Source organism: Nerophis ophidion, linkage group LG11 (assembly GCF_033978795.1).
Source record: "Nerophis ophidion isolate RoL-2023_Sa linkage group LG11, RoL_Noph_v1.0, whole genome shotgun sequence".
Lineage (NCBI taxonomy): Eukaryota > Metazoa > Chordata > Actinopteri > Syngnathiformes > Syngnathidae > Nerophis > Nerophis ophidion.
Window position 1 is genome coordinate 64,247,064 of NC_084621.1, and position 23,915 is coordinate 64,270,978.

The 23,915-nt window shown below is 41.3% G+C and overlaps 1 protein-coding gene across 30 annotated transcripts in view; it reads left to right on the forward strand.

The window, feature by feature from the left end:
- Positions 1-23,915, forward strand: part of rims2a (regulating synaptic membrane exocytosis 2a) — a 469,036-nt gene that overhangs the window by 407,470 nt on the left and 37,651 nt on the right. For 28 of the 30 annotated variants that reach the window (XM_061916464.1, XM_061916454.1, XM_061916457.1 and 25 more), the window contains one exon: positions 14,830-15,047. In XM_061916464.1, the coding sequence (XP_061772448.1) occupies positions 14,830-15,047 (218 nt within the window). Of the gene's footprint in view, positions 1-14,802; positions 15,048-23,915 lie in introns of all 30 variants that reach the window. The other 2 variants (XM_061916470.1, XM_061916486.1) reach the window with 1 other exon arrangement.

Consider the following 23,915-nt stretch of genomic DNA (forward strand, 5'->3'; position numbering starts at 1 on the left):
TCTCTTGCTAAGTGTCACATTCCTGAGCCCAATGAACCACTTTTGGTACCCAGTTCAAAGAACATCATCTATTAAAACGAGTACAAGGAATTTTGCTATCACACTGGTCAGGATGCCACCCAATAGCTCCAGATGGAGGTGTTTAGAGCACGTCCGACCGGTAGGAGGCCACGGGCAAGACCAAGGACACGTTGGGAAGACTATGTCTCCCGGCTGGCTTGGGAACGCCTCGGGAGCCCCCCAAAGAGCTGGGCTTCCCTGCTTAGGCTGCTGCCCCCGCGACCCGACCTTGGATAAGCGGAAGAAAATGGATGGATGGAAGTTCTTAAATTTTGGGGAAAAAGAACATAAAAATTAAGAGACATTCTTTTTTTTTTTTGTAATATACTAACACTGTAAAGAAGCCGGTTTGTCGTTTGAAAAAAAAGGTTTGTTCATTGCCAAGACACGCTCACAACATGAACTCAGCGAAGCAGAGAGATTGAAGAGAAACATAGCTACAAGGTATATTTACTTGTGACTCATGCCCTATGTATTCAGGTCACAGCGTAAATACACATCTACTACACATGAAATAGGCTTAGTGCACAAACATCATAACAGCCTACTGTTGTTTTAGTCCTGTTTCACAACCAGGCACAAACAAACACCGTCCACACTTGTGTCCACTAACCAAGATCGGACCAGGCTCCCAGCTGCACTTAAAATCTCTCACCTCTCCTCCAGGTCTCTGTCGTCCAATGGCGTTGCCCTGGTAACCGTTCATTCATGCGAGTAAGAGCCAGGACAGCGATTGATCGTTACTAAAAGGAAAGAGAGGATGTTTGCCTAAACCCCCTGTTCAGCCAACCCCATTCAACAACAACCCGTCTAATGACAAAAGCAAAGTTCGAGTTCTCCCAAGTATCATCACAAAAAGCGTTGCAGACTTAACTTGCGCTTTATTCGTGCACTTTCACCTTTCATGTTTACCGTGTGAACCGTCAAGCGTGGTGTTGTAAAAGCACCACCTGTACTTCACCACAGTAAACCAGGGCTGAGAAGTAGGTGGCACTTTTATACCACTTTGGCGTTTGGTAAAATTATATTTAATGTGTAACTAAAGCTAAGGGCGGCATAGCTCGGTTGGTGGAGTGGCCGTGCCAGCAACTTGAGGGTTCCAGGTTCGATTCCCGCTTCCGCCATCCTTGTCACTGCCGTTGTGTCCTTGGGCACGACACTTTACCCACCTGCTCCCAGTGCCACCCACACTAATTTAAATGTAATTAGATATTGGGTTTCACTATGTAAAGCACTATGAGTCACTAGAGAAAAGCGCTATATAAATATACAAACCCTGTTTCCATATGAGTTGGGAAATTGTGTTAGATGTAAATATAAACAGAATACAATGATTTGCAAATCCTTTTCAACCCATATTCAGTTGGATGCACGACAAAGACAAAGACATAAACTTTATTTTTTTTGGCAAATAATAATTAACTTAGAATTTCATGGCTGCAACACGTGCCAAAGTAGTTGGGAAAGGGCATGTTCACTACTGTTAAATCACCTTTTCTTTTAACAACACCCAATAAACGTTTGGGAACTGAGGAAACAAATTTTTGAAGCTTTGAAAGTGGAATTCTTTTCCATTCTTGTTTTATGTAGAGCTTCAGTTGTTCAACAGTCCGGGGTTTCCACTGTCGTATTTTACGCTTCATAATGCGCCACACATTTTCGATGGGAGACGGGTCTGGACTGCAGACGGGCCAGGAAAGTACCCGCACTCTTTTTTTACGAAGCCACGCTGTTGTAACACGTGTTGAATGTGGCTTGGCATTGTTTTGCTGAAATAAGAGTTGAATGCACAACAAAGACAAGATATTTGATGTTCAAACTCATAAACTTAATTTTTTCTTGCAAATAATAATTAACTTAGAATTTCATGGCTGAAACACGTGCCAAAGTAGTTGGGAAAGGGCATGTTCACCACTGTGTTACATCACCTTTTCTTTTTACAACACTCAATAAACGTTTGGGAACTGAGGAAACAAATTTTTGAAGCTTTGAAAGTGGAATTCTTTCCCATTCTTGTTTTATGTAGAGCTTCAGTTGTTCAACAGTCCAGGTTCTCAGCTGTCGTATTTTACGCTTCATAATGCGCCACACATTTTCGATGGGAGACAGGTCTGGACTGCAGGCGGGCCAGGAAAGTACCCGCACTCTTTTTTTATGAAGCCACGCTGTTGTAACACTCATTCTGCTAAAATAAGCATTGAATGCACAACAAAGACAAGATATTTGATGTTCAAACTCATAAACTTTATTTTTTCTTGCAAATAATAATTAACTTAGAATTTCATGGCTGAAACACGTGCCAAAGTAGTTGGGAAAGGGCATGTTCACCACTGTGTTACATCACCTTTTCTTTAAACAAAACTCAATAAACCTTTGGGAACTAAGGAGACACATTTTTGAAACTTTTCAGGTGGAATTATTTCCCATTCTTGTTTTATGTAGAGCTTAAGTTGTTCAACAGTCCGGGGTCTCCGTTGTGGTATTTTTAGCTTCATAATGCGCCAAACATTTTCAATGGGAGACAGGTCTGGACTGCAGGCAAGCCAGTCTAGTGCCCGCACTCTTTTACCATGAAGCCACGCTGTTGTAACAAGTGACCTGGCACTGTCTTGCTGAAATAAGCAGGGGCGTCCTTGATAACATTGCTTGGATGACAACATATGTTGCTCCAAAACCCTTTATGGACCTTTCAGCATTAATGGTGCCTTCACAGATGTGTAAGTTACCCATGTATTGGGCACTAATACACCCCCATACCATCACAGATGCTGGCTTTTGAACTTTGCACCTAGAACAGTCCTGATGGTTCTTTTCCTCTTTGGTCCGGAGGACACGACGTTCACCGTTTCCAAAAAACAATTTGAAATGTGGGCTCGTCAGACCACAGAACACTTTTCCACTTTGCATCAGTCCCTCTTAGCTGAAGCCAGCGGCGTTACTGGGTGTCGTTGATAAAATGGCTTTGGCTTTGCATAGTAGTTTTAACTTGCACTTACAGACGTAGCGACAAACTGTAGTTACTGACAGTGGTTTTCGGAAGTGTTCCTGAGCCCATGTGGTGATATCCTTTACACACTGATGTTGCTTTTTGACGCAGTACCGCCTGAGGGAACCAAGGTCCGTTATATCATCGCTTACGTGCAGTGATTTCTCCAGATTCTCTGAACCTTTTGATGGTATCACGGACCGTAGCTGGTGAAATTCCTAAATTTCTTGTAATTGCATTTTGAGAAACGTTGTTCTTAAACTGTGTGACAATTTGCTCACGCATTTGTTCACAAAGTGGTGACCCTTTCCCAATCCTTGTTTGTGAAAGACTGAGCATTTTTTGGGAAGCTGTTTTTATACCCAATCATGGCACCCACCTTTTTCCCAATTAGCCTGCACACCTGTGGGATGTTGAAAATAAGTCTTTGATGAGCATTCCTCAACTTTATCAGTGTTTATTGCCACCTTTCCCAACTTCTTTGTCACGTGTTGCCGGCATCAAATTCTAAAGTTAATGATTACTTGCAAAAAATATATGTTTATCAGTTTGAACATCAAATATGTTGTCTTTGTAGCATATTCAACTGAATATGGGTTGAAAATGATTTGCAAATCATTGTATTCAAATTTATTTTTACATCTAACAAAATTTCCCAACTCATATGGAAACGGGGTTTGTAATACACTTCAATTCACTTCACTGATAAAAGGACAAACAAATAACTGTACAGGTTTTACTCTTCCCCGGGAACATCATGCAACCGGTTAAAAATACATGTTGAAAATGATGCACGATAAGGAACGTTATGTTCTCTGTGCCGGCAGTGTGAATCCTCCAGAGAGGCCTAATTTCTCAAGCGGTCACATTCGCTGAGTTGAGATGTTGCTTGAGTGCCAAAACGTGTTCGGAGAAAAATGGACCTGTGACGCGAGTGGGTTCTGTTGTTGACTGGAGTCCTCAAGTCAAAGTTGTATTTGCATATCACGCTGTAGATCATTTGTGCTCATTTACATAATGTTTAATGAGACGGGGATGACTATCAGAGGACCCATTAAAACAGTGTTTTTCAACTACAGTGCCGCAGCACACTAGTGTGCCTTGGGAGATTACCTCATTTAACCTGTTTGAGTTAAAATAGAGATGTCCGATAATGGCTTTTTTATGGATATCGGATATTCCGATATTGTCCCACTCTTAATGACTGATACCGACAGCAGCTTGGAATTTGGGGCATGCTCTCCCTGAGAGAGACTATGAGGAGGTTGAGGTGGGCAGGGCTGGGGGGGCGGGAGTAGTGGGGGTGTATATAGTAGCGTCCCAGAAGAGTTAGTATCGCACGGGTTTATGGGTATTTTTTATGTTGTTTTTATGTTGTGTTACGGTGCGGATGTTTTCCCGAAATGTGTTTGTCATTCTTGTTGGGTGTGGGTTGACAGTGTGGCGCATATTTGTAACAGTGTTAAAGGCCTACTGAAAGCCACTACTACCGACCCTGCAGTCTGATAGTTTATATATCAATGATGAAATATTAACATTGCAACACATGTCAATACGGCCGGTTTAGTTTACTAAATTACAATTTGAAATTTCCCGCGGAGTTTCTTGTTGAAAACATCGCGGAATGATGACACGTGTTTGTGACGTCTCGGGTTGTAGCGGACATATTATCCCAGCACCACTTACGGCTAAAAGTCGTCTCTTTTCATCGCATAATTACACAGTAATTTGGACATCTGTTTTGCTGAATCTTTTGCAATTTGTTCAATTAATCATGGAGACTATAAAAACAATGCTGTTGGTGGAAAGCGGTGGATTGCAGCTACCTTTGGCACCGAAACGCAGCCGATGTTTGTTTGTTGTGAAGCTTTAACCCAGAGCGGTCAAGCGAACATGTTTCTCTACGTCAACCAGCAAGTTTTTGGATGGGAAAATTGTGATATTAAGTCGGCTCTTACCGGAGACTTCAGTGGATTATGCGACCTCATCCTGCACCTCAAAAAAGCAGCTGTGATCTTGGCTCCTCGGCTTCTCTCAGAGACATTGGCGTTCACCACAGCCATACGACTTTCAGGTATGACTTTACAATCTCACTAAAACAATAAGCAGATAAGTTTCTTCCAGAATTATCCTAGTAAATGTGTCTAATTACATCTGAAACGCTCACACTGCCGCCGCCTGGAGCCGTCGCCTTTTGTTTTTTTCTTTTTTTAGTGCCTAACTCTAACTTTCCTCATCCACAAATCTTTCATCCTTGCTCAAATTAACGGGGAAATTGTCGCTTTTTCGGTCCGAATAGCTCTTACTGCTGCTGGCTATGATTATAAACAATGTGAGGATGTGAGGAGCCCTACAACCCGCGTCGTCACGCGCACATCATCTGCTACTTCCGGTAAAGGCAAGGCTTTTTTATTAGTGACGAAAAGTTGCGAACTTTATCATCGATGTTCTCTACTAATCCTTTCAGCAAAAATATGGCAATATCGCGAAATGATCACGAATGACAGAATAGACCTGCTATCCCCGTTTGAATAAGAAAATATCATTTCAGTAGGCCTTTAAAGTTGTCTATACGGCCACCCTCAGTGTGACCAAGTATGCCTTGCATTAACTCCTGACCGTGAAAAACCGTGCCGGCACGCAAAGGCAGTGCTTTAGAGGTTAATTAGCGCTCTGTACCTCTTCCTACGTCCGTGTTTACAGAGGCGTTTTAAAAAGTCGTAAATTTTACTTTTTTAAACCGATACCAATAATTCTAAAACCGATACCGATAATTTCCGATATTACATTCTAAAGCATTTATCGGACATCACTAGTTAAAAATATTTTTCACTAACAAGTAATTATAGTACGCAAATGACACATTGTTGTTGAGTGTCGGTGCTGTCTAGAGCTCGGCAGAGTAACCGTGTAATACTCTTCCATATCAGTAGGTGGCAGCCGGTAGCTAATTGCTTTGCAAAAACAGCGGGAGGCAGTGTGCAGGTAAAAAGGTGTCTAATGCTTAAACCAAAAATAAACAAAAGGAGAGTGCCCCTAAGAAAAGGCATTAATTATACTTTTAACCCAGCAGATTTGGTCACATTTTCAGTAGACCCGTAATAAATTAAAAAAAGAACCTAACTTCATGAATGTTTTTGTGACCAACAAGTATGTGCTCCAATAACTCAATCACACAAAAAAAATTACAAAAAAAATATTTTTTTTTTACTGGATGTGACACCCAAAATGTACATGACAATAAAAAATCTAGAATTTACTAGATTAACTATGAAGGACTAAAAACTGAATATTAACAACATATGAACCTCGCTCCATTTTACTACTCAGACGTCGTTCTCGATTGACATATTTTACAACCATCCATCCATTTTCTACCGCTTATTCCCTTTCGGGGTCGCGGGGGGCGCTGGCGCCTATCTCAGCTACAATCGGGCGGAAGGCGGGGTACACCCTGGACAAGTCGCCACCTCATCGCAAGGCCAACACAGATAGACAGACAACATTCACACTCACATTCACACACTAGGGCCAATTTAGTGTTGCCAATCAACCTATCCCCAGGTGCATGTCTTTGGAGGTGGGAGGAAGCCGGAGTACCCGGAGGGAACCCACGCATTCACGGGGAGAACATGCAAACTCCACACAGAAAGATCCCGAGCCTGGATTTGAACCCAGGACTGCAGGAACTTCGTATTGTGAGGCAGACGCACTAACCCCTCAACCAAGCAAAAAGAAATCTGCTTTCACATCCGTCCCTGACACCCGAGCTTCAGGCTGGTTGCTCTGGAAACAAACCTCACCCACATTGCTTGATGCCTTGTCTGCCCGGAGCTTAGATTGCCGTAATAACCTGTTTACCAACTTTTTAACCATTGAAATACTTTCTATAGTTCAAGACTTAGGATAATTTAAAAACAGTACCGCACGTCATATTGGCGTCTACAGTTTTCAATCAATCAATCAATCAATGTTTATTTATATAGCCCCAAATCACAAATGTCTCAAAGGACTGCACAAATCATTACGACTACAACATCCTCGGAAGAACCCACAAAAGGGCAAGGAAAACTCACACCCAGTGGGCAGGGAGAATTCACATTCAGTGGGACGCCAGCGACAATGCTGACTATGAGAAACCTTGGAGAGGACCTCAGATGTGGGCAACCCCCCACCCCTCTAGGGGACCGAAAGCAATGGATGTCGAGCGGGTCTAACATGATACTGTGAAAGTTCAATCCATAGTGGCTCCAAGACAGCAGTGAGAGTCCCGTCCACAGGAAACCATCTCAAGCGGATCAGCAGCGTAGAGATGTCCCCAACCGATACACGCGAGCGGTCCATCCTGGGTCCCGACGAGCGGTCCATCCTGGGTCTCGACTCTGGACAGTCAGTACTTCATCCATGGTCATCGGACCGGACCCCCTCCACAAGGGAGGGGGGGACATAGGAGAAAGAAAAGAAGCGGCAGATCAACTGGTCTAAAAAGGAGGTCTATTTAAAGGCTAGAGTATACAGATGAGTTTTAAGATGAGACTTAAATGTTTTGATGTTCAAGGTCAAAAAAACATTACTTGCAAACGTTCAGCAAAGCCGGATGTAAAATCTTACCGGGCCGTATACGACCAACCGGATGTATTTTGCCCAGGTCTGTTGTCCGGGGACAAGGTGACCTGTTTTATTAGACTGAGTGATGTGAATTTGCTTCTCGCTCTTTGTGTTCAAAAGCTTCTGAACGTGCTGCTTGTTAAGCAACAACCTTCCAAAACTATTCGTTTCCCTGAAGCTTCTGTAGTACATGAATTAATCAAAGGCACTGAAACCACAGCGAGCTTTCAGTATTTATGTTTAGAGGGAAGACCGATCCATTGCAGACCCCGAGGGACGGGCATTGGCATAAACACAACCGTTTACAAGGAAGAGTACGGCGTGTCCTGGCTTGTTTCGCCAGCTACAACACAGCCTTAGTGTTCTTTTACGTTTTAAATCCAAACATGCGATACCGATGGATGATTTCATCATAGCTTTTATTAATTTTTGAAAACATAATGTAACATTTCTTTAAAAAATTTGCCTATTCCCGGTTTGAATGATCGTAATGCACATCAATTTATTTAGAGCGGCTTATGCAAAGATTGGTTGAAGTAATTAATGGAATTAGCTGTCAAAATGATATTCATAAGATGGTTAAGGTTGGAGATTTATACGCCCAAGGGTGTTGGAAGTGCTGATGAGGTGACTTGTGTAGCACCCTTAACGATAATGTAACTGGATGAGCTAAAATAAGATGGTAATTTGGGCTGTGGCCTAAATAGGGAGCACCAGAGAATCAACTCTCATTGCAGAGCAGTGTAAAATACGACAAAGATGTCAATTATCCACTTAGTTTCTGGCAGCATCAAGGTCGAGTCCATCGCATTAAAGGACTTCTTCGCTTGAAAATCTCTCATTGACTTGGGAAACAGCAGCTGACAAAACAACTCCAAATCAATCCTGTCACGAACATTGTCTTGTTCAGGCCGACCAAGGGAAAAAATCGTTCTCGTTAAGCCTTTAATTCCGGCCCAAATGACGTTTCCAAAAATATGTTCCTTAACCTTTAAGATTTGCAAAGCTAGTTTTCAAATAACCGTAAAGCTTGAACTATCGGAAGTATTACCTCTGTGATGGCTGGTGTTAGTTACTTACTGACTTACGTAATAACTTTCAGGAAATATCCAAAATGGGACCGGGAACAATTGATTAGGTTTGGGGTTTGTTCTATAGCATGGGTGTCAAAGCCCGTTTAATTTCATTTGGCCCTTGAGGCAATATCAAATTAAAATTAGAGCTGGCCCGCCGGTAACACCACTATCACCGCTAATACTCATACTTGCCAACCCTCCCGATTTTCCCAGGAGACTCCCGAAGTTTAGTGCCCTTCCCGAAAATCTCCCTGGGCAATCATTCTCCCGAACAATATTGGGAGCGTGCCTTAAAGGCACTGTCCTCTACAACATGTCGTCACATCCTCTTTTCCGCCGTATAAACAGCGTGCTGGCCAAGTCACATAATATATGCGGCTTTCACAAACACATATTTGTTCAACAGCCATACAGGTCACATAGAGGGTGGCCGTATAAAACACTTTAACATTTTTACAAATATGCGCCACACTGTGAACCCACACCAAACAAAAATGACAAAACACATTTCGGGAGAACACCCGCACCGTAACACAACATAAACACAACAGAACAAATACCCAGAATCCCTTGATGCACTAATTCTTCCAGAACGCTACAATATACACCCCCCGCTACTACCAAACCCCGGCCACCTTATTTTTATTTTTATTTTGAATTTATTAGCCTGTGGAAAAACTTAATGTTGATATTTAACCCCAGAAGGCTGCAAATAGGAAAGAGGCATTCATTGTTTTAATTAAATTGTATTTAATATACCACTGATGTTTTTTGAAAGTTGATTTTGCGCTATTACGTTATACAAGCCAAGGCTGTCCTTTGTCACCAATTCTGTTCATAACTTTTATGGACAGAATTTCTAGGCGCAGTCAAGACGTTGAGGGGTTCCGGTTTGGTAACCGCAGGATTAGGTCTCTGCTTTTTGCAGATGATGTGGTCCTGATGGCTTCACCTGACCGGGATCTTCAGCTCTCACTGGATCGGTTTGCAGCCGAGTGTGAAGCGACCGGAATGAGAATCAGCACCTCCAAGTCCGAGTCCATGGTTCTCGCCCGGAAAAGGGTGGAATGCCATCTCCGGGTTGGGGAGGAGACCCTGCCCCAAGTGGAGGAGTTCAAGTACCTAGGAGTCTTGTTCACGAGTGGGGGAAGAGTGGATCGTGAGATCGACAGGCGGATCGGTGCGGCGTCTTCAGTAATGCGGACGTTGTACCGATCCGTTGTGGTGAAGAAGGAGCTGAGCCGGAAGGCAAAGCTCTCAATTTACCGGTCGATCTACGTTCCCATCCTCACCTCTGGTCATGAACTTTGGGTCATGACCGAAAGGATAAGATCACGGGTACAAGCGGCCAAAATGAGTTTCCTCCGCCGTGTGGCGGGGCTCTCCCTTAGAGATAGGGTGAGAAGCTCTGTCATCTGGGAGGAACTCAAAGTAAAGCCGCTGCTCCTTCACATCAAGAGGAGCCAGATGAGGTGGTTCGGGCATCTGGTCAGGATGCCACCCGAACGCCTCCCTAGGGAGGTGTTTAGGGCACGTCCAACCGGTAGGAGGCCACGGGGAAGACCCAGGACACGTTGGGAAAACCATGTCTCCCGGCTGGCCTGGCAACGCCTCGGGATCCCCCTGAGAAGAGCTAGACGAAGTGGCTGGGGAGAAGGAAGTCTGGGTTTCCCTGCTTAGGCTGCTGCCCCCGCGACCCGACCATAGGATATTCACATATACACACATGCACTGCTCTTAACATACTTATTCGAACTGAGCTAAGTCAACCAGGCGCTCTTCTTGGAGATGACCAAATCTACAACGTCATCGTAACTGCCCATGATTTTGTAATCAAATGATCTTCCCATTTATAAATTCATGATACAAGATTACAAAAAGAATTTAAGATAGCTGTGTTATTAGATGCGGTTGTAAAGTCTTACCTAGACAGGCAGGCCTTGATCCTACAAGATCCTAGTTAACAGCTAGGCGCCCCGATGCTAAGATTCTGTCAAACTCAATAGCTTGAATGATGAACAAGATATCTGTAAAATAGGGGGCAAAAGGGCACCTAGTCCCTTTCACTTCATCCTCAATAACCTTACTTCTGGCAACTTCCAAACCTAGACTGGTCCATCAGATTGCCAGATGGAAAAGGGTGATTCATCACTCCAGAGAAATCGTCTCCACTGCTCTCGAGTCCAGTTTCGACATGCTTTAGATAGATAGATAGATAGATAGTACTTTATTTATTCCGTCAGGAGAGTTCCTTCAGGAAAATTAAAATTTTCAGCACAATCCCATTCAAGATCGGACAAACATTACAGGGAGACAGAACAGGATCGCTGACGGGTCTGCCGGCTTCCAGCGCCCCTTACAAAAAAGATGACATACAGGTAAACAAGGGGTGTGGGGTTGGGGGGGGGTCTGGGGGAGAAAAAAATAGAAGATTAAAATAAAATTAAAAAATCGGTCTTAGCCTAGGCCCTGGAGAGGGGGTGCAGACTGAGGCCAAGGGGGAAAAAAATAAATAAATAAATAAAAAAAACAACAACAACAACTCATAGCCATAGTACACATCCCTCTTCCATGTGTGTAAGAGGGAAACATCAAACATCAAAGGACACAGAGGACATTAAAGACATTAAAGCAGCAGATACAAGCAGACACTTCTACATACAGCTATGAATAAAAAGTAAAAGAAACATATCCACTGTGGTGGCCTCTGCGGTGTTCCACGCCATCGTCTGCTGGGGAGGAGGGAGCATGGTCAGAGACAGAAGCAGACCCAACAAGGCAACCAAGACAGCCGACTCCACTCTCGGCCAGTGTCCAGTCCGAATGGATGAGCGAGGATACGTCCAAGGTGACTGAGGTGTCCGACACCTGCTCACCCAGTCAAGACACCGCAAAGCCTCTCCGTCCCAGCGCTCAGTGCTAGCTCCACAGTCCTGTCCCCTCATTTACACCACTGCATCTGACGCTTTGCATTGGACTTGGGGATGTATGGCTTAGATGCAGCTGCACGGCCATGAAACCCATTCCATGAAGCTCTTTGCGTACTGGACCTGGGCTAATTGGAAGGTCAAATGAAGTTTTGAGCTCTGTAGCAACTGACTGCGCAAAAAAAGTCTTTACACTATGCGCTGACCCCTCTCTGTCAGTTCACTTGGCCTACCACTTGGTGGCTGAGTTGCTGTTGTTCCCAAACTCTTCACTTTTCTTACAATAAAGTTGACTTTGGAATATTTAGGAGCAAGGAAATGTCACACCTGGATTTGTTGCACAGGTGGCATCCTATGACAGTTTCAAGCCGGAAATCACTGAGCTCCTGAGAGCGACCCATTCTTTCACAAATGTTTGTAGAAACAGTCTCCATGCCTAAGTGCTTGATTTTATACACCTGTGGCCCGGCCAAGTTATTAGGAACCTGATTCTGATCATTTGCATGGGTGGCCAAATACTTTTGGCAATATAGTGTATAGTGGACCCTCCTGCGATAACAATATAAATCACAAGATATTATGTAGCAACTCGAAGAGGCGATTCCTGAAGGAATTGCCTGTGAATGCTTCAATGCTGAAGTTGAACTGAAATGCTGACAGAATGTAGTATGAATGTAAGAATAGTTTGAATGTTGGAATGGTTTCAATGTTGAAGAGTTTGAATTTCCAGGAAAAGGGAATTTGGTGTAGAACTTGGGAAAGTGTTAGTTGGATGAGTGGAATGTGTTGAAGGTGGAGTGGTTTGAATCGGTTGAAAAAATGTTGGAGTTGTGGAAGTTTGAAAAAGGGATAATTTAAACCGGCGGTTTAGCTCGGTTGGTAGAGCGGCCGTGCCAGCAACTTGAGGGGTTGCAGGTTCGATTCCCGCTTCCGCCATCCTAGTCACTGCTGTTGTGTCCTTGGGCAAGACACTTTACCCACACTGGTTTGAATGTAACTTAGATATTGGGTTTCACTATGTAAAGCGCTTTGAGTCACTAGAGAAAAAGCGCTATATAAATATAATTCACTTCACTTCAATTCATTTCGAATGGGGAAAAATGTCCCTGAAAACTGGGAATTCTTGGAAATCCGGGATTTAAAAAAAAAAATATTGTTCATGGAGAGCACACAATTTTGAACTAGCTGAATATTTTGGAGTAGGAATGGTTTTAATCAGATTTTAAAAATGTGGGAATTGTGGAACTTTGAAAAATGTCCCTTTCATTTTAATGGGAATTTCATTGAAATTTGGGCGTTTTGTGGCATCCTTTGACAGTTCCACGCTGGAAATCACTGAGAGTGGCACATTCTTTCACAAATGTTTGAAGAAACAGTCTCCATGCCTGAGTGCTTGATTTTATATGCACCAGGCATTAGGACACCTGATTCTCATCATTTGGATGGGTGGTCAAATACTTTTGGCAATATAGTGTATATCATTTCAAAGTATATTTACTACTCAGTGGCCCAGTGGTTAGAGTGTCCGCCCGGAGATCGGTAGGTTGTGAGTTCAAACCCTGGCCGAGTCATACCAAAGACTATAAAAATGGGACCCATTACCTCCCTGCTTGGCACTCAGCATCAAGGGTTGGAATTAGGGATTAAATCACCATAAATTATTCCCGGGCGCGGCACCGCTGCTGCCCACTGCTCCCCTCACTTCCTAGGGAGTGATCAAGGGAATGGTTCAAATGCAGAGGACAAATTTCACCACATCATCATTGGTACTTTAACTTCAACTTTAACTTATTATGAAGCTGATTTAAAGGGTTTATAAATTGCAGCAGTACAAAAATGTTACGTTCTTTTTCGCTTATTACACATATTAGAAAGTGTTATTCTAATTAGTAGCCCTCATAATGTCCAACTTACAGGCTGGTGGCATATAGGTATGCTGCACATGTAAAAGTCACATATACAAGTGGGGCAAAAAAGTATTTAGTCAGCCACCGATTGTGCAAGTTCTCCCACTTAAAACGATGACAGAGGTCTGTAATTTTCATCATAGGTACACTTCAACTGTGAGAGACAGAATGTGGAAAAAAAAATCCAGGAATTCACATTGTAGGAATTTTAAATAATTTATTTGTAAATTATGGTGGAAAATAAGTATTTGGTCATTCAAAGCTCTCACTGATGGAAGGAGGTTTTGGCTCAAAATCTCACGATACATGGCCCCATTCATTCTTTCCTTAACACGGATCAATCGTCCTGTCCCCTTAGCAGAAAAACAGCCCCAAAGCATGATGTTTCCACCCCCCCATGCTTCACAGTAGGTCTGGTGTTCTTGGGATGCAACTCAGTATTCTTCTTCCTCCAAACACGACGAGTTGAGTTTATACCAAAATGGATACATGGATGATACAGCAGAGGATTGGGAGAATGTCATGTGGTCAGATGAAACCAAAATAGAACTTTTTGGTTTAAACTCAACTCGTCGTGTTTGGAGGAAGAAGAATACTGAGTTGCATCCCAAGAACACCAAACCTACTGTGAAGCATGGGGGTGGAAACATCATGCTTTGGGGCTGTTTTTCTGCTAAGGGGACAGGACGATTGATCTGTGTTAAGGAAAGAATGAATGGGGCCATGTATCGTGAGATTTTGAGCCAAAACCAGTGAGAGCTTTAAATGGTTGACCAAATACTTATTTTCGACCATGATTTACAAATAAATTCTTTAAAATTCCTACAATGTGAATTCCTAGATTTTTTTTCCACATTCTGTCTCTCACAGTTGAAGTGTACCTATGATGAAAATTACAGACCTCTGTCATCATTTTAAGTGGGAGAACTTGCACAATCGGTGGCTGACTAAATACTTCTTTGCCCCACTGTAGCTCTAACCTATACTGTAATGTCTGTCATGAATTCCTGTACCTGAACACTGTCCTTCTCTTCTTTTTACCCCCACACCTCCTCATCTCCTCTCTCTCTCTCTCCTGTCGCCTTACCTTTTTCTGTTTTCCGTCCTCTCCTCCACTTTCCGCCTCTCTCATCCCCCCCCCCCCTGCTGCACCCTCTCCGCTGTCCTCTGGCCCCCCGTCCCGCCTCTCCGCTCCTGTGTCTCACCTGCCTCCCCCTGTCAATGGTGGTGGCTGACAGTGACTTTGCGTCCAAAATGAAAAACAGGCAAATGGGATCGTCGGGCGGCGTGAACCTGACCAAGAGCACCAGCATCAGCGGCGACATGTGCAACCTGGAAAAGACGGACGGCAGCCAGTCGGACACGGCTGTGGGCACGGTAGGCACGGACGAGAAGAAGAGGCGCTCCAGCATCGGTGCCAAAATGCAGGCCATGGTTGGCATGTCGCGCAAGAGCCGGAGCACCTCTCAGCTAAGCCAAACAGGTAAGGACATCATCACTCTGCCGTCTGTTTGTGTGCATGCACGTCCGTGCTCTGGCCGTCTTTTGTCATTACTCCGCGTCTTTTACAGTGTTCTCTTTTCCTTTTTCACAACTTTCTACCGCAGTCAGCAGGCTTTGGACACGGCAAAGGCGTTTTTTTTTCCCCTCACATCTTTCTCTTTCTTCTAGGCTACGTCACTCCTGGAAATGTCTCTCCTGTTCTGTTGATATCTGTCTTATTCCCAGTTTTCCTGACCATGTCTGTTGCTTCTATGTTATATTTTGTGAATATGCGTCACAGCCACGTCGCTGTCGGTTTTCTTTTCTTTTCTTTTCTTTTCTTAGTTTATTTCGAACATGACATACATACAACATTATACATCAGTTAAATTCATCATTTTGCAATACACATTTCAGCAGAGGTGGGTAGTAACGCGCTACATTTACTCCGTTACATCTACTTGAGTAACTTTTGGGATACATTGTACTTCTAAGAGTAGTTTTTATGCAACATACTTTTACTTTTACTTGAGTATATTCATGGAGAAGAAACACTACTTTTACTCCGCTCCATTTATCTACATTCAGCTCGCTACTCGCTACTTTTTTTTTTATCGATCTATTAATGTTTGTTTTGGTTTTTCAAAGTAGGATCTACGCATGTTTGCGTTTCACCAATCACATGCAGTCACTGGTGACGTTGGACCAATCAAACAGAGCCAGGTGGTCTCGTGACCGTCACACGTAAAACCCGATTTAAGCAAGTTGAAAAACTTATTGGGGTGTTACCATTTAGTGGTCAATTGTACGTAATATGTACTGTACTGTGCAATCTACTAATAAAAGTTTCAATCAATCAATCAAAAGTGTAAAGGAAAAAAGACACTTTTTTATTTTCCATCGTACTTCCCGTCAAAAGCCTGAAGACTGATCGCTCAGTTCCTGTCTTCACAATAAAAGCGCTGCTCCATTGCACCTGCGCCAACAAAATAAGAGTCTCCGAAAGCCAGAGCATACAAGCTAGCAAACTTCGGAGTTTGCCGCCAATGTATTTATTGTAAAGTGTATAAAAACGAATATGGAAGCTGGACTAATAAGATGCCAAAAACCAACGAGTTTCATGTGGTATTAGGCAGGAAGGAAGAACTTTTTTTTCTCCTCCATTTGAAAACGTGGACGTTTTCAGCACTATACTGTCTGATTCCAATCAATGCAAGTCATCAGAATCAGGTAATACACCAACTTATATTCTTGTCTTCATGAAAGATAGGAATCTATATGTTAAACATGCATGTATATTCATTAAAACACCTTTAACATGTCAACAAAAACGGCAAAAAATATAAATTATATACTGTATTTATAAATTTATGTATGTATATATATATATATATATATATATATATATATATATATATATAGATAGATATAGATATGATATGTGTGTGTATGTATATGTATATATGAGGTTGATCACCTCGACTTGGTCATTTATTAAGTAATTGATTAACTTTAAAAATCTTATTGGGGTGTTACCATTTAGTGGTCAATTGTACGGAATATGTACTGTACTGTGCAATCTACTAATACAAGTTTCAATCAATCAATCAATCAATCAATCAATCAATGCCTACTGAGCCTATGGTGCTGTTAAATTATTGTGGCTCAATGTGCCATATTTTTTTTATGTTAATGTAGCATTATTTAATATATATTATTGTTTTAGTTGCTTTAGAGATATTCCTGGCTCTGAATTTGCTCGTTGCTATGTTTATGTTTTTGTGCATTATTTGTTGCCGTAATCATTAAACAAACAGGTTACTCATCAGTTACTCGGTACTTGAGTAGTTTTTTCACAACATACTTTGTACTTTTACTCAAGTAAATATTTGGGTGACTACTCCTTACTTTTACTTGAGTAATACATCTCTAAAGTAACAGTACTCTTACTTGAGTACAATTTCTGGCTACTCTACCCACCTCTGACAATACATCATGTCCGAAAAGGAGTAGGAAGAAGCAAAGCTTATTTAATCCTACCCCTTTTCCACTTCAGAGCGCCCACAATATATACATTCATTCACTGACCTTCTTTACAGCAAAATATCAAAATAGCAAAATGACATCTATGAGTGATTAACACAGCAGTTTTCTCACATGTACTTAATTATTTCAGTCATTATTAACATACTAAGATGAAGAATATCTTATTTTCAATAAGTTTGAAAGTGTTTCTCATAATACTTCTTCTTTGTACTTTGTAAGCACTATTAATGTAATGACTGATTGGCAGAGGTGGGTAGAGTAGCCAGAAATTGTACTCAAGTAAGAGTACTCTTACTTTAGAGATTTATTACTCAAGTAAAAGTAAGGAGTAGTCACCCAAATATTTACTTGAGTAAAAGTAAAAAGTATGTTGTGAAAAAACTACTCAAGTACTGAGTAACTGATGAGTAACCTGTTCGTTTAATGATTCCAGCAACAAATTATGCACAAATACATAAAAATAGCAATGAGCAAATTCAGTGCCAGGAATATCTCTTAAGCAACTAAAAAAATATTATATATTAAATAATAATACATTAAAATAAAAAAAAAATCAAGGCAAATTGAGCCACAATAACTTAACAGCACCATAGGCTCAGTAGGCATTGATTGATTGATTGATACTTTTATTAGTAGATTGCAGTATAGTACATATTCCGTACACTTGACCATTAAATGGTAACACCCCAATAAGTTTTTCAACGTTTATCAATTACTTAATAAATGACCAAGTCGAGGGGATCTACCTCATATATACATATACACACACATATCATATATATATATATATATATACCTTTATATATACAGTATATAATTTATATTTATTTATTTTGCGGTTTTTGTTGACATGTTAAAGGTGTTTTAATGAATATACATGCATGTTTAACATATAGATTCCTATCTTTAATGAAGACAAGAATATAAGTTGGTGTATTACCTGATTCTGATGACTTGTATTGATTGGAATCAGACAGTAGTGCTGATAACGTCCCGGTTTTCAAATGGAGGAGAATAAAAGTTCCTCCTTCCTGTCTAATACCACATGAAAGTCGTGGGTTTTTGGCATCTTATTTGTCCAGCTTCCATATTCGTTTTTATACACTTTACAAGAAATACATTGGCGGCAAACTCCGTAGCTTGCTAGTTTGTTTGCGCTGGCTTTCGGAGACTCTTATTTTGTTAGCGCAGGCGCGATGGAGCGGGACTTTTATTGTGAAGACAGGAACTGTGCGATCAGTCTTTAGGCTTTTAACGGGAAGTACGGTTGAAATAAAAAGTGTCTTTTTTCCTTTTCACTTTTGATTGATTGGTTGATTGATTGAAACTTTTATTAGTAGATTGCACAGTACAGTACATATTCCGTACAGTTGACCACTAAATGGTAACACCCCAATAAGTTTTTCAACATGTCGGGCTCTGCGTGTGACGGTCACGTGACCACCTGGCTCTGTTTGATTGGTCCAACGTCACCAGTGATTGCATGTGATTGGTGAAACGCAGGCATGCGTAGTTCCTACTGTGAATGCGTGTCTGACAAAATCAAAACAAACAAAGCGTGCATTAAGAGATCGGTAAAAAAAAAAGTAGCGAGTAGCGACCTGATTGCAGATAAATATAGTGGAGTAAAAGTAGCGTTCCTTCTCTATAAATATACTCAAGTAAAAGTAAAAGTATGTTGCATAAAAACTACTCTTAGAAGTACAATTTATCCCAAAAGTTACTCAAGTAGATGTAACGGAGTAAATGTAGCGCGGTACTACCCACCTCTGCTGATTGGCATAGTAATGCCGGGTTTGTCCCTCCGTGGATGCGTCGACAAGAACACAGCAATAGTAAGTTGAAATGATTTATCAAACTTTAACAAAAGCAGGCTACGAACACAAATACTGGAGCTAACAGACCAAATAAACCAAGGGCGCTAGCATAAAAGCTAGGAATAGAAAACATAAAAACTAAGACTGGCACAAAGGCACACAAAAAAGGGAAATCAATTCATCAGCGTGAGAGCTGGAATAAAACAAAGGTTTAGCGTGAAAAGCTAGCGAGAATATACTTACATGAAGTCAGTCAATACTGTTGCTAGAAGGCAAATTTATGGACCCAGACTGAACAAAGAAAAGAGGAAAGCTTATATACTGCGATGAGGTGGCGACTTGTCCAGGGTGTACCCTGCCTTCCGCCCGATTGTAGCTGCGATAGGCGCCAGCGCCCCCCGCTACCCCGAAAGGGAATAAGTAGAAAATGGATGGATGGATGGAAAGCTTATATAGGGAGAAATCAAGGAGAACCAGGTGTGTGTAGAAAACGAGGAGCAGGTGAAATCAATGTGTAACCATGGTAACGGGCTAAACAGGAAGTAAGTGGGTCAGAAGTGAATGAAACAAAGATGGAAAAATAAACATGTGAAGATCTGAGTCACGGATCGCAACAATTAATTTAAACATCCTCTTAAACTGGCTCAGATCAGTACAATGTTTAACTTCTTTACTTAATCCATTCCATCATTTAATTCCACATACTGATATGCTAAAAGTTTTAAGTGTTGTACGGGCATACAAATGTTTTCAATCAATCAATCAATTAATGTTTACTTATATAGTCCTAAATCACTAGTGTCTCAAAGGGCTGCACAAGCCACCACGACATCCTCGGTAGGCCCACATAAGGGCAAGGAAAACTCACACCCAGTGGGACGTCGGTGACAATGATGACTATGAGAACCTTGGAGAGGAGGAAAGCAATGGATGTCGAGCGGGTCTAACATGATACTGTGAAAGTTCAATCCACAATGGATCCAACACAGTCGCGAGAGTCCAGTCCAAAGCGGATCCAACACAGCAGCGAGAGTCCCGTTCACAGCGGAGCCAGCAGGAAACCATCCCAAGCGGAGGCGGATCAGCAGCGCAGAGATGTCCCCAGCCGATACACAGGCAAGCAGTACATGGCCACGTACAATTATGACTATGAGAAACCTTGGAGAGGACTCGGGCATATGTGGGCTACCCCTCCACCCCCATACCATACCTTTATTATTTTCAAACCGTGTCTGTAACACGGCAGTAAAATAGCTGATCAGACAAAACAGAAGTCATGGACCCACTAGCTACGGAAGCCAGCTCTCCAATCAGCTAAACCAGGGGTCCCCAAACTACGGCCGTACTCGGCCTGCCACCTACCAAAACCCGGCCCGCGGGAAGTCCCAAGTTGAAAAAAAAAAATGTTTATATATATATATATATATATATACAGAGAGAGAGAGTGAGAGAGAGAGAGTGAGTTTTTTTAATCCGTCCTTTCTAATCCATTTTCTACCGCCTGTTACTCTTGGTATCTCCTAGCCGCTCAGGCAAATCATTTTCTCAAAAAATGCATTTTCCCGTCATCCCGCTCGGAATATATATAAATATGTGTGTGTGTGTGTGTGTGTGTGCGTGTGTGTGTGTGTGTGTGTGTGTGTATATATATATATATATACATATATATATATGTTCAGCCCAATGCGGCCCCCGATTCCAAAAGTTTGGGGACCCCTTAGCTAATCAGATAAGTCTCCAGTGACCTTTTTTGGTGGATTTACGAAATTGATACAACGTCAAAAGAAAGCCTTTCTACGTTATTAATAATAACACAGACACTCGTAAATGTGTTAGCAACCATCTTAGCTAATGCTAATGAGATTAGTTTTATCAATTTATGAGAGCACGTACAAAAATGCATGAAAACACTCCTACAGACATCACACATGGGAAGGTGTAGTAAGTATGAATTGTTGTAGTTATACTGTAAAACTTACAAACGTTGCTTGGAATGATGGATGAAAAATCAATACGAGGAGATCCCCTATGGGCAGCTGGAAGACGGAACAGGACTTTTACTTCCGGTTGAAGGCTCAGTCCAAACAGAAGGGCTATGCAACACCTAGAGTGAGCAAACTCATCCAAAAGATGGCGCCATAGCAAAAACATAAATGCATCTATTCAGTGTTTTTGCTTTGTTTTGTTATTATTTATTTGCAAAGCTCCATAAATTAGTTGCAGTGTTTTATAAACCGCAGGATTCAAAACCAGGGAATAAAAGAGGCGGCTTATAGTCCAGAATTTAGTGTGGAATAAAATGGACCAAAGGAAGAAATGTGGGCTTTAAACGCTTTAGTCTCCAATAATAATAAACAAAACTTGTTTTGACCAACACATTGTTCAAAACGGGTGCTTAGTTTATCGTAAAAAGATGAACTTTGAGCAGAGGTAATACTTCTTGTTGAGCTGGGCTCTTAACTCAGCTGCTTCTCACCCAGTTGAGGATACTAATTCATTTCCCAGAGCTTTGGAACAGACATGCTGCTTCCAGAATAATGCATAAAAGGAATACAACAGCACCTTTGTATTCATTTTGTTAATTTACTATTCGTTTACTTACCAACACCACAATTCCCAACCCTTTTAAGGTCTCCTCCTGAGTAGAATGTGGTAGTAAATTCAAAAGGCACGTGAGCAACTTCTACGGAAGACTTTTAATAGATCTTCAGGTTGTTGCCCTCATAATAGTATGATGTCATTTGAAAGGGTGTTGGGACTAGTAGTGCTGCTTCTCATGCTGTGTCAATCATTAGAATTAATAAAAAAATTTAAAAGTCAAGCTGGTCCTGCTAATACTGCAACATTATTGACATTTATAAAAGACAAGACAAGAAGGTTCCTGGTTTGCGTCCAACATTGGGTATTCTTAACACATGACTTTGTTTGGTTCCTTTCTGTGATTGTCAGGATAGCTGGGAGATATATATATATATATACATATATTATATATGTATATACATATATATATATATATATGTGTGTATATATATACATATATATGTATATTTGTATGTATTTACACATACAGTGGGGCAAAAAAGTATTTAGTCAGCCACCGATTGTGCAAGTTCTCCCACTTAAAATGATGACAGAGGTCTGTAATTTTCATCATAGGTACACTTCAACTGTGAGAGACAGAATGTGAAAAAAAATTCCAGGAATTCACATTGTAGGAATTCTTAAGAATTTATTTGTAAATTATGGTGGAAAATAAGGATTTGGTCAACCATTCACAGCTCTCACTGATGAAAGGAGGTTTTGGCTCAAAATCTCACGATACATGGCCCCATTCATTCTTTCCTTAACACGGATCAATCGTCCAGTCCCCTTAGCGGAAAAACAGCCCCAAAGCATGATGTTTCCACCCCTATGCTTCACAGTAGGTATGGTGTTCTTGGGATGCAACTCGGTATTCTTCTTCCTCCAAACACGACAAGTTGAGTTTATACCAAAATGGATACATGGATGATATAGCAGAGGATTGGGAGAATGTCTGAGTTGCATCCCAAGAACACCATACCTACTGTGAAGCATGGGGGTGGAAACATCATGCTTTGGGGCTGTTTTTCTGCTAAGGGGACAGGACGATCGATCCGTGTTAAGGAAAGAATGAATGGGGCCATGTATCGTGAGATTTTGAGCCAAAACCTCCTTCCATCAGTGAGAGCTTTGAATGGTTGACCAAATACTTATTTTCCACCATAGTTTACAAATAAATTCTTTAAAATTCCTACAATGTGAATTCCTGGATTTTTTTTTCACATTCTGTCTCTCACAGTTGAAGTGTACCTATGATGAAAATTACAGACCTCTGTCATCATTTTAAGTGGGAGAACTTGCACAATCGGTGGCTGACTAAATACATTTTTGCCCCACTGTATATGTGTATATATTTATATACATATATGTATATATGTGTACATACATGCATACATATGTATATATGTAAATGTATGTATATATGAATATAGATATAAATACATATATATGTGTATATATGGATATGTACATACATATATAAATATATACACATATATTTATATGTGTACATACATGAATATATATTTATATATACATGCACATACAGTGTATTCATGTATATATATTCTTTTTATTAATTTCTTTTTTTTAACTGTGAGAAAAGAAATAGAAATGAAAAGTCCACTGCAGAGGACACTAGTTCTCAGCAGGATATTGTTTGGCTCAAGAGTCAGCCTCCCGAGGTCACCATTCATGTTCTCGTGTACAGCCTAAAAATCAAATAATAGACTTTTTTGCGTCTTCACAGGGTGGCCTAGTAAATTTGCCTTACCATCAGCACATATAGGTTTGAATCTCTAAATTGACAAGTGCAAATCAATTGTGTTGATGCATCACATATTGTAGGACGGATGAAGGATGGATGGTACTGCACACTTAACACACATGTACCTAGTGAGAACGTACTCAAGCGCAGATGGAACATGCAATATCTGACCACCGGGCCGATGTGCTTCTGACTAAATAATAACTTCCAGTTTTACATTTTTAGATTTTTGCAACCAATATATAAACTTCCTCTTCTTGCCTTCTCCAAAAACATCCAACTTGTTATGAGCTGTCATGAGGAACTTAAAATGAGACATGGGGGATATGGCCACTTTAGTCAATAATGTGAGCCTGAGGCTCTTTCTGATTTCCAGTTTTCAGTATAGGAATCTTTCATGTGGAATTGTGCGATATAAATGATGAATTATATACATTTGGCCGACTATAACATTTTTAGTGCTTCTGTTATAATGCATATTGACAACACATTCTCGCTGTGTCCAGCAAATTTGTCATCGACAAGCAAACGACCGCCTCCTCAATGCAATTTTTCATTTTCCGGCTAACGTCCCTCCATAGTGCAGCCTAATTCGCTAATCCTCACCTTTTTGGCGGCCAATACACTGCATTCCAAGTATCTCTATCACTGGACGACG